This window comes from Apteryx mantelli, chromosome 13 (genome assembly GCF_036417845.1).
Source record: "Apteryx mantelli isolate bAptMan1 chromosome 13, bAptMan1.hap1, whole genome shotgun sequence".
Classification (NCBI taxonomy): Eukaryota; Metazoa; Chordata; class Aves; order Apterygiformes; family Apterygidae; genus Apteryx; species Apteryx mantelli.
The window spans coordinates 2,379,992-2,390,662 of record NC_089990.1 but is presented as its reverse complement, the minus strand read 5'-3'; the positions used below and the strand labels follow the sequence as shown (position 1 = coordinate 2,390,662).

Below are 10,671 nucleotides of genomic sequence, written 5' to 3'. Positions count from 1 at the left end.
AAAGCAGAACGGGAAGAGGGGAAGGCGAGCGCTATCCCACTTCCTTAGCAGGCTCTTGCTCTGCGCGTGTGGCTTGCTTGTAAGTACGTTTTTAAGTCTCAAAGCGCAAAAAAAAAAAAAAAAAAACCCTGTCATGTCTCCTCTTGTGATAACAATGACACAAAGGAAGCAGTGAGAAGAAAGCCCTCGCGGGGTGATGAAACGGTTTGCAGCTGTGGCAGACGGCGCGTGCACTTTCCACAGCGTGTGGGCCCGCAGACACGCGGCTGTGTGGGAGTCGATGGAAACGGAGGCGCGCCGGGGCCCCCGTCTGAGACATTCGGAAACCAGCCTCGGCAGGGCCGCTCCTCCCCTGCGCCTCGGCGTCTGCTAGCGCCGAGAGCCTTGCTTTGACCCAGAATTGTGTAATCCGGTTTTACCTTGTCAAGCGTAAATAAGACTTCCCAAAAATCTGTCCTGATGCTGCTTCAGAACGGTGTGATGTCTCAAAACATCCCTCAAGTTGCCCAGTTTTCCCTGGGTCTGCACTATTGCCAGAAGTTGCTTTTTTTTGGGGGGGAGCTGGAGAAGTGCAGCCTCCTCTGAATATGATCTTGAGCTCAAACCAGTGCTCGGTTTGGCACAGGCCTTCCTGGTTGCTGGCTTCTTTCTGAAGCACCCACGAAGGGCCTCCAGACCCAGCTGTGTGTGCAACCAAGCCCCAGCTGTCCCCAACACGGTTGGTTTTGCTGACAAATTGCGAAGGAGGTGATTGCAGAACAAGAGAGAAACGGATCTTGTATGGCACTGTGAAAAGCGCCCCTGTGTAGGTATCGCTCTCCAAAGAACGTGCTTGAGCAAGAACTGGAGATAATGCTTTGTTTGGATTCCTGTTTTTTACAGTGGAAAACTGTATTTTTGACAAGGCCAAAACTTCACAGGAAAGCATCTTCCTTCCACTGAAGTTTTCAAATTTTTCCAGGGTGGTGGGTGAAGTCTCCAAAAATGAAAATTTTTGGTTTGAAAAAGGAAAAAAAAAATAGAGATTAATTCAACAATCTGAGAGAAAGATAAAATTTGAGGAAGTGAGGAACAGAACTAGCCTTAATGGAAGCATTAGCTTAAGTACAGCAAACCCCAAAGTCATTTTCTAACTGCAGAACTCTACTTCTGTCTCTCAGTTGCAGGCTGTCTATTTTTCAGGGACCCAATTTATACATTTGTCCAAGAAAGATCTCTTCCAGTTTCAGGGAGAGTCCTTGAAATAGTCTTCTTTCATTGATAAATGAAGAATAACCCTGCTGAAATGTTAGTTGTTGTAAATAAGGAGAGAATATACCTTTTCTTCTGGCCTAACGAAGATTAAATCTCACTCTGTATGTGTCAAAGTCGCTTGCAACTTCAGAGCAAAGTCAGTGTGGTAACACAGTTTGAATGTATTCCAATGCATTTGCTTCTTGCTGCCTCCGCAATAACAACTCTGCTAGGGGAAAGGAGCTTGTTGAGCAACCAGAGGAAATACTTCATACAGAATAAAGGGTTTTTGTTTTTTTTTTTTAAACCTGAGATATATTCTTAAGATATATTCTTCCAGTCCTCCAAACCAGTACTCTTATTCAGATGGTTTTCAGGAGAAAAAACTGGCCATGTTGACCCACGGAAATACCTGTTTCTGCTGGCTTCAGATAAGAAAGGGAACTGCAGCAAGAAGTGAGCGACGTCCTAGTGAGGAATCGGATCTTACCTAGCAGAGGGCTCAAAGCTGATCAGAAGAACGACCCAGCAGCAGCTGTCCCTGCTGTCGTAGTGGTTGGACACTGCTCTTTACTCACCTTCTCCCAAGCCTCCCGTGGGCCTCTGCAGCCGAAGCACACAGAGCTGTGGTGGGAGCTGCAGAAAGGCAGTCAAAGCTCCTCTCTGCTCATCTGCGATTGCTTTGCAGCCTACGTGTGGGCTGACAGCACCAAGCTGTCCAAAGCCACCAGCTGCATGTGAAAATGCGGCTGCTGTTAAATAAGTGAAGCAGCATCTTCACTCTCCGAACATCTGTGATAATCTCGGCCGAGATTATTTGTCAGGCAGATGATCTAAAGGTTAAGTGAACTGCGATGCACGGCGCTGGGATCTATCGTAGCGCGTGCCGCAAAGGCTGCGGGTGACGGCGGCTGCCTTGTCCGCTCCGCGCGGGGCTCCCGGGGGTCGGCCCCTGCCGCTTCCGACGGCAGCCGGGGCTGCCCTCCCATCCTTGCTGCATAACGCCTATTTTCTCTTTGGCACGGTGATGAGAATATGCCCAGCTCTGTGAGACAGGAAGGGTTTGCAGGAGAGTTTGGGGCAACCTAAGCAACATTTTGCTGCTCTGTAGAGCCTTGGGCTTTCTGTGCACACAGGTGCACAGGTTCTTCATGTTATCCCTGCCAGCGCGGGGCAGCACTGCTCTAGGTCAGACTTTCATTTCATTTGGGTGACGGAAAATCTCATTCTTGCTCTTCCCTGCTCCGGCGGGGCGGACGCCCCGGTGCGGGGCAGCAAGGGGACCACATGCATCTCCCAGGAGGCATCTGCAGGGCCTGGCCACATCCCCTGGGGAGAACGACTTTCCTCCAGGCTGGGAGCCTGTGCCCTGGCACGCGCAGCCGAGGCAAATCCCGCCAGGATGGCCGAGCTGCTGCGGCAGGGGGCAGGGAGCAGGGAGAGCAGGCGTCTCCCCTGCAATCGGCTCATGTGAGAAACTGAGAATATTACGCTAGACTTCCTGTAAAAAGAGACCGTTAATACTAATATGAATAAACCACATTGCTATGGCAGCAGGGGAAATTGCTCTTGTTGCACCCACAATATTTTCTAGGTGGGAAAACTTAAGCATATGAGCTTTTCTCATCTAACTATTTCCGAACTTCTGACACCGCTTTGTGTAAGGTGTCTCTCCCCTTCCGAAGCTAAAAGTAGCTCTGGTTGAGTTGTGCCCTCCTTCCCTCCCACCAGGGCAGCGAGGGACAGGGAGGAAGAGGTGACAGAGGGGAGAACGCGATGGGCTACGTGGGGAGTGGCCAGGGACCCATCCTCCCTCTCCGCTCTGGCCTTGGAAACTGCGTTTTTGGTAAAACCTTCTGCCACCCCATATGGGTTTCTGCCCCTGCTCTTCCACCAAGCAGGTCCATGCAGGGGGCATCTGAGAGCAGCTTTGCGGAGTCCCTTTTGCAGCAGGCAGCTTGCTATGCAAAAACATGCTTCTCACCCTCATATCCCAAAGTGGAAAAACTGTCCAGCATGCTGGTAAAACCGATTTAGTTTATTCTGTAATAGCTGCTGGGGGGCGGTTTTCCCTGGAGGGCTGTGTCTGAAAGCTGTTGGGATGACCAGAACAGTCCACAGCTGCTCTATGGGGACCTTGCTTGGTGCCATGCTCCCCAAAACCTGCCCGACATTAGTGCTGATGGAGCTGAAGTGGTGCTACCCACTGCCAGGCCAAAAGTATGTGCTAAGTGCTCAGTCCAGGTGTTTTTGGTACGTGAGGGTACTTTTAGTTTTTCTGTGTTTTTTAAGATTTCTTTCCTTTTTTTTTTTTTTTTAATTAGTACACACCTATTGACAGTTATCTTGCTTTTCTAACTTATTATCATTATGTTGTGCAGATCCCAATTTGATAAACTCTACCGGTCTGCCCAAATCTTGTTTGCGCTTAGCGAGAGCACAGCCAGGACGCCCGGCCTCCCCGTCAGTGCTAAGTGGGTTGCTCGCTCCCTATCTCTGCAGACACATCTGCCACTAGCTCAGCAAACGCTGTCTCAACACACAGGTTGTGCCTGTGTTACCCATGCTTTGTGCGGCTGTGTTGATCCTGGTGTGATCTCAGCGCCGGCAAACCTCCACTATACACAGTTATACACAGCTTCTGCTGGAGGAATTGAGCTTTGACTGCTGGGTTTGTTTTCGCAACAGGTTGGGGTGACGGGCTACAGTGAGTTAAACCAGCAGAATCACAGTCTGATGCGCCTAAAGCAAAGCACTCTGTCTGGGCTGGTTTGAAAAGCTGTGTGTGCTCATAAAACGGAGAAAAAGCTTAAAATTCTGCATTCTCTTAAAGTATGAATGCTGAAATGATAAAGGGGTGTATGTTCATGGGTGACTAAATCCTATTATAGAGGTGACTTAAAGCTATATAAAGGCCATCCACAAGCACTGATCATGAACTAGTTATGTATATATCTAGCAATTCACACGTTTTTCATAAACATCTCCTGGTGCATAGAAGTTAGACGAGAGGCTCGCCAGTGAGTTTTACAGCAAAGTTTTTTATCCCTTTGCAAAAGAGGGTTTTGATTTCCTCCGCAAAGAGTCACAGAGCACATCCTCACCTTTCTGTTACACTGGAGTCTGTCTGTACAAAATACAGTGCCCAGGAGATGAGTCCTGCTGGGATGGAGTGAGTGTGGAGATCTTCAGTGACTCCTGTAATGTATTTAGGTTCATCCCCAATTCCTTTATTTTTCTGAGCGGATGGGAAATTTTGCTGAGATCTGCTTTTAATGTCTGCCAATGTATGAATTTCATAGAGCTGGTAGAAAAATCCCTCGTTAAAAATAGGGGGAACCTGAAGTTCCTTGGAAACATCCGACTCTTGTAAGCCCTTGCTGATGGTGCTTGCTGGAGCTGTATGAAATTCCTTACCCTTTGGTTAACATATAATTCTGTCTTTTCATTTTAGTTGTTGTGAACCTGCATCCCTTTACTTCTGACCAAACCCTAAAAATTCGTAGTGAAACTTGCTGTACATAGTTCTCATTTTTGAAACAAACCCGCCGGTTTTCCCTAGTCTGTTCCAGACCGATCCTCATCTTGGCCGGAGGATGTGCCAAGATGCACCGATCTGCCCATGAATTAGGGTGCTCTTTTAGCCTGGTGAGAAGGATCACTTGAACATTATTTTTGTAGGCTTTGGCCTGCTCTGAGTACAGCCTCGAACAACTTGAATGTGGTTTCCTTGCTTTGATGCCACTGTGCTGCGATGGATGATTAGATATGGCATAATTTACTGACTTAATTCATGTGCGTTAGCATTAATCTCAAGATGTAGTACGGCTATTGCTGAGGCCTAGGTCTAAGAGCAAATTCCGCTTTATTTTAGACATTTGTGACTACAGTAGGAGCTGTATTTTGAACAAGGGGCATAGCAGGTTCTGCCTCCATAAGAGGCAGAGCGAAGCTGTGGATTGGTGATGTAGGCAGCTAGAGGTAAGAGTGGAGCAAGAATTACATTTAAAATAAAATTAAAAAAAAAAGATGATTTTTATTATATACAACTGGAATGCAGGTAGAAAGTTGAAAATAAATAGTTTTTTTCACTGCTGTGAGCAAATTACAATGTGCTGCTCAATTTCCATGAATTAGCAGTGCATACTCAGCCAAATGCAAGTACAGACACACTGGAACAAGCTTCTGTATATATGAAGTGGGTTTTTGTTTTGTTATGTGGAGGGTTTTCTTAAAAAGAAAAATAAGGAAGTCCTTCTGTTTTTCAACACTCTCTGGGATCTACATTTATTTACAAAATATAAATGTTTTTATAAATTAAATCTATAAAACAGCATTTGCATTAAATAAAATGTAATATCGTCACAGTATTTTCACATTTAAAAATTTAACATTTAAAACGTTCACACAAAAATGAATTTCACAAGAAGGTGCAAAAAAAATACCAGGTAAGCACAAAGCTTTTGTTGTTTGACATTAAAGAAATTTTAAAAAAAAGTCCATATTTGAGCCTTTCCTAAAAAAAGCTCTCATAACCTACTAGGTTTGACTCTGCATATATTGAGTATCTGAACTGTTCCCGTTACAGCAACATTCAGAAAGCTTAGGTTCCTCTGACTACATCTTAATTATGATGATGTTAATGACTTGAATTTGACCAAGAGTTGCCATTTTGAAAATTACAGAAAGAATTATTCAAATCATGAAATAATTGAATTCATTAACCTGGACTTTGGAGAAAAGAGGACCTGAAAGGCTTGATGGACATTTAATCTGAATAAATATCCTTAAAGCACAGACTCATGTTTAAAGCTTATCAAAGTCAGCAAAAATGGCCTTGAACTTACTCATGGTATTTTGGTATTTCTTATTGTGATCCAGAAATGGGAACTGATGGCAGAAGAAGAGTGTCTGGACACTTCAATGACTTTGCATCTTCCTAGGAAGTGTTAATATAGGTCTATCGGTTCCTTATGGTTTTCCCAAGAAATGAGCTTGACCCTCAGTCTGAGTCCAGATTGCAACATGCCATTTGATACACCTCCCAAATCAAGGCCTTGCTAATTATTTAAATTGTAAGTCCTTTGGGGCAAGAATCTTAAGTTCCTTGCCATGTAGTCAGTATTGCACTAGGCAGGCTCTGGGTGCTTTGTATATAAATTAAATAGTAAGTGCTATATTATCCAGTGGAATATTTCTTGAAGTCCTCCCTTAGTCAACACCTTCCTTTGCATTATTACAATTTTTGACAGTTGTGTGAGAATCAAGAAAACTTAAAAGAATTAATTCCAAATTAAAATGGCTTTATCCATTTCACAGTCCTGTTAATTTGTCTGAACCCAGTGATCATGCTTCTCATGGTAACAATTATTTAAGAAAAATATAATATTGTGTCAAGTACTGTTTTTTTAGGGCCAAATTCTTTCTGCATAGCAAAACCCCCGAATCTTTGCTGCCTCTCACTGAAGTCAGCTTGTGTGACCAGGAGGTGGCAGGGCAATGGCCACCCCAGTGACAACTGGGCATGGGCAGCACCTCGCATCACGGGAAGTTTGTGCACAGCCTCAGTCATGGGCTTGATGCCTCCAACGCATGACCTCGGGGTGCTTTCCTAATCCCGGCAGTGGGGCTAAACCAACCTTGGTCTGTGTCCTCCTGGTTGCACCCCATCCTTGTACTCGGCTACTTTGTACCAGCAAAGCTACTAAACTCTTGGTTGGCCAGCTCAGAATTATGGCCTGTGTGACCTACACAGTGTGATTTATATTCAGTAGTCATAGAAAATTTGCAACCAGTGTATTCATGTTTTCAGTCTCTTTTTTTTAACTCAAACACTCACTGAAATCAGCAGAAGTTTGTCTGAGTAGTCCCTCTCAGCATCCTGGGGGGAAAAAAATGGGCCAAACCCCCAAATAACAGAGAACATTTGAAGTCCTTGAAAACATTTCAGGAAGTCCAGCATTAAGAGTCCTCAACTTGCCCCTTGGGCTCAGTTCTGGGATGCTTTTTCACATAACTTAGGTTGTGTAGCTGAATGCTGTCTTGCAAATCCTGTCTTGAAAGTCGTCTTCTGAACTCATTTGTAGTAAAGTAGTAGATGACTGGGTCTACGCAGGAATTTAAACTGGCAAGACACAAAGCTACAGCATGAAACACTGATATCACTTTCTGGACACATTCGTTTTTAATCTTTTTGGTTTTAACAAAGAAATCTAATGGAAAGCTGATATGATAAGGTGCAAAGCAAATCAGAAATACCAGAGCACAGGTGAGAATCATCTTTAAAGCCTTTTTTTTCTCTCCAAGGTCATGTGAAGCAGAATTTTTTTCTTTTAATGATAAGATAGTCTTCCATGAGCAATATAGAATTATTAGTAGGGGCGTTATGAACCCCACCAGTTCACCTATTGTCATCATGGCAATGGAGATGGGAAGGTCAACTTCCTTTACTGGGAGGTCCACGAAACACGTGTTTTTAACGTTCTGGTGAAGTCTGAGAAGAGGGAAAGGCAAACAGCCAATGCAGACTACGATCCACCCGACAATGCTGATATACACATCACAGATGCGTTTGCAGTCGCTGAATTTGAATGGGTACATAAGAAACAAAAATCGTCTTACGCTGATGCAAACCAAGAAGTAGATGCTTGCATACATATTGACATACTTCAGGTAGAAACAAAGCATGCAGAGACCTCCTCCAAACTCCCACGTTCCAGTCAAGTAGTAGAAAATCCTTAGAGGCAAGGATAAAACTTGTGATAAATCAGCAATGGCTAAATTGATCATAAATATTACAGCCCTTTTAGTCTCTTTCATGTAGCCATAAAAGACCCACAGAGCTAATATATTTCCTATTAGTCCAGGGATCAGAATGAAAGTGTATGTAATTGCATAATAAGACTTGAGGTCTGTATCATTGGAACAGGTTGAATTGTTCGTCATGTTTGGTTTTCAGATGTGAACTCAGGTGAGGCGACCCACAGAGTTCCCAGCTGTCTTCCAGTTCCCTGCAGGACTGAACATTTAAGAATAGCAGAATAGCTGCACGCTTAGGATTGTGTTTGCCCTGTTCCTTTGCTTCCCTGGCCTTCTGGGATAGGTTTACTTTGTTCTTCATGAAGTCTTCTGCTGTGATAATCTAGGTGTGCAAAGTTGGTGGTACCGTATGATGACATTGTTCCTCACTAGCTTCCTGCTGGCCAGATTGTCCTGAGGTAGTCCGTGTTTTAAGTAAAAAAGTTTATATCTCTTTCCACTCTAATATCTGTGTGCAAGGCTTCAGTTGCAGGATCATCTAGTCCAGTTTTGGGAGGAGCTTGGTTCTGTGGTGAATGACTTAGTCTTGCTCGTGCACTTCACTCATACTCTTTGTCAGAAGTTACTAGACCTTAATATAGTCCCTTGCAGCATTGACAGAGTGACGGTCCACACAGAAATACATCTTTGTGTGCTGAAGCGCTTGACAGTTTGCCGCTGGAGCTGCACCCTCTGTCACCTTTCTGGAAGCATTTCAGCCACTTTTCTCAACACATGAGTTTGACAACAGATGCAACCTGCAGCTGAAAGACAGAGAGTTGTAATTATAACACTGCATGGAGACATGGGTCTTAAAAAGCAAAACATACATGAAAACTTGCGGGAAAGGAAGGACTGTTTCTTTAGCAGAAACCTTTTATTAGTGCCTTTTGTGGTGGCCAGTTCTTCACCTGTCTAAAGGAAGCCCTATGCCTTGCCTGCTGAGGGTAGGTGCAAAACCACAGAGGAATAAATAGAGAAAATGTGTTTAATTGCTGTTACAAACCAGCTTTTCATGCTGCACCCTCAGGCAGAACTCATCCCTGCTCGTATTTACTTTCTATTGGTTTTCTGCAGCAATTCTTTCAAGCTGTGGATGCCCAGCTCTGACTTTTCCATCTGGACGTCCCTTTTGCTTCCGCTTTCTATTTTGGTTGCTCCCCTTCCTGAGCTGTGCAGCCAGCCCTACAGACACGCTGCTGCGAGCGCTGTGCTTCCAAACATTGCACTTGCAATGCTGTTAGGATACTGTCCCCGTGAGTGCAAAAACTGTGGTCCCACCAATGCAGCCTGAAAGAACATCAGCCCATCTACGAGTCTTCCTACCCTAAGAGATATGCAAAGATTTGCTGCCTTTCAATACACAGTAGGCTTGCTGAACGTCAGCCAAAACGCCATATTTTAGATCAACTCTGCTTCAAATGGTAAAGCAAGGTCTACCGTCACCTTCACAACGGCAACACCAGCAACCCTGCAGCCCTGTGCGTCCAGGAGTCCACCTGCCCCCGCACCCTGGGACTAGCCGGGGCCATACGCGGCCACCTCGGCTTCTGGGGTCAGGCTCTAGCTTTGTGTTTTGCCTCGGGGCTGGCTGTTGCTTTTCCAGTCCTGATCACATTCAACTGCCCTCAACAGCTAATTCATGCTGACTCAAACTTGCTATATTACCATTTTTCTCCTATTCCTCTTAACTTAAAGAAGAAATTAATGTGGTTTCTGCTGGTCTGTCACAAAAGAAGTGAGCCAGAAAATCAAATTATACATGTTCTTTCCAGAAAAGTCCTTCAGAAACTGCCCACAATTGCCACAGCTGTAAACAACCAAGAATTGCGAGATCTGAAGACACTTTTCATTGGAAAGCTCCCACTTAAGGAGCTGATGATTAGCTTTAGCATATCTTGCTGAAAAGAGGGAGTGCTACTTTTCAACCAGATGAACTAAGACGAATACACAGTTACAATAGATCTGCATTACAAATCTCTGAGGTCTGGGGCTATGACTACATTACAGCAAGAAATCTGCTTTTTTGTAAATGAGTAATACTAATCTGAGATATTAACATTTTCCATCAATTATTACTACAGTTCTGAATGACAAGTCACAAAATCACACACTTTCACCAAATTTGGTCATCTGCAGAAAAAGCGCTATTTTGGTTCTGTGGATGTTGAGCATGTTTGAAGTCCTGGCAGCAGTTTTAATGGTTGCTTAACAACGTCTCATTTGAATGTAGGCACAATTGGTGTCTCAGTGATGTCCATCATTTCTAAAATATTTCAACACTTACAGCTACTGATAGCAAAGTAGCATGCTTTTTCAGGGTGGTCAAATTTTTCATCTAACTTTTAGAAACAGAGTATAAAACATACATGAAAATAGAGACAAAAGGCCCATTTATTCAACACTTTTTACCACAAAACTATGTGCATTATATTAAATATGAGTTTCTCACAACTGCTTTTTCTAAGACTTTTCTTTAGCCATTTTGTTGATGTGAGCTGCGGTCATTGGAACTACCAGATATTGCTTCCCTGTAAACTCAATTCACTGCATTTATTTAAAAATTGCTCACCTAAGAAGCAGCTGATATCATCTGAATCTGAAATAAAGTTGTCAGAAACAAACAAACAAAAAAACCAG

At 44.0% G+C, this 10,671-nt stretch overlaps 1 protein-coding gene across 1 annotated transcript; it reads right to left on the bottom strand.

Moving 5' to 3' along the window:
• Positions 1-7,194: 7,194 nt before the first annotated feature.
• Positions 7,195-8,178, bottom strand: GPR174 (G protein-coupled receptor 174). Its single transcript, XM_013946133.2, has one exon. The coding sequence runs from the start codon at positions 8,176-8,178 to the stop codon at positions 7,195-7,197; it is 984 nt and encodes a 327-aa protein (XP_013801587.1).
• Between the last annotated feature and the right edge of the window lie 2,493 nt (positions 8,179-10,671).

Coding starts and splice junctions, on each gene's coding strand:
- GPR174 (XM_013946133.2), bottom strand. CDS start 8,178: ATGACGAACAATTCAACCTGTTCCAATGATACAGACCTCAAGTCTTAT.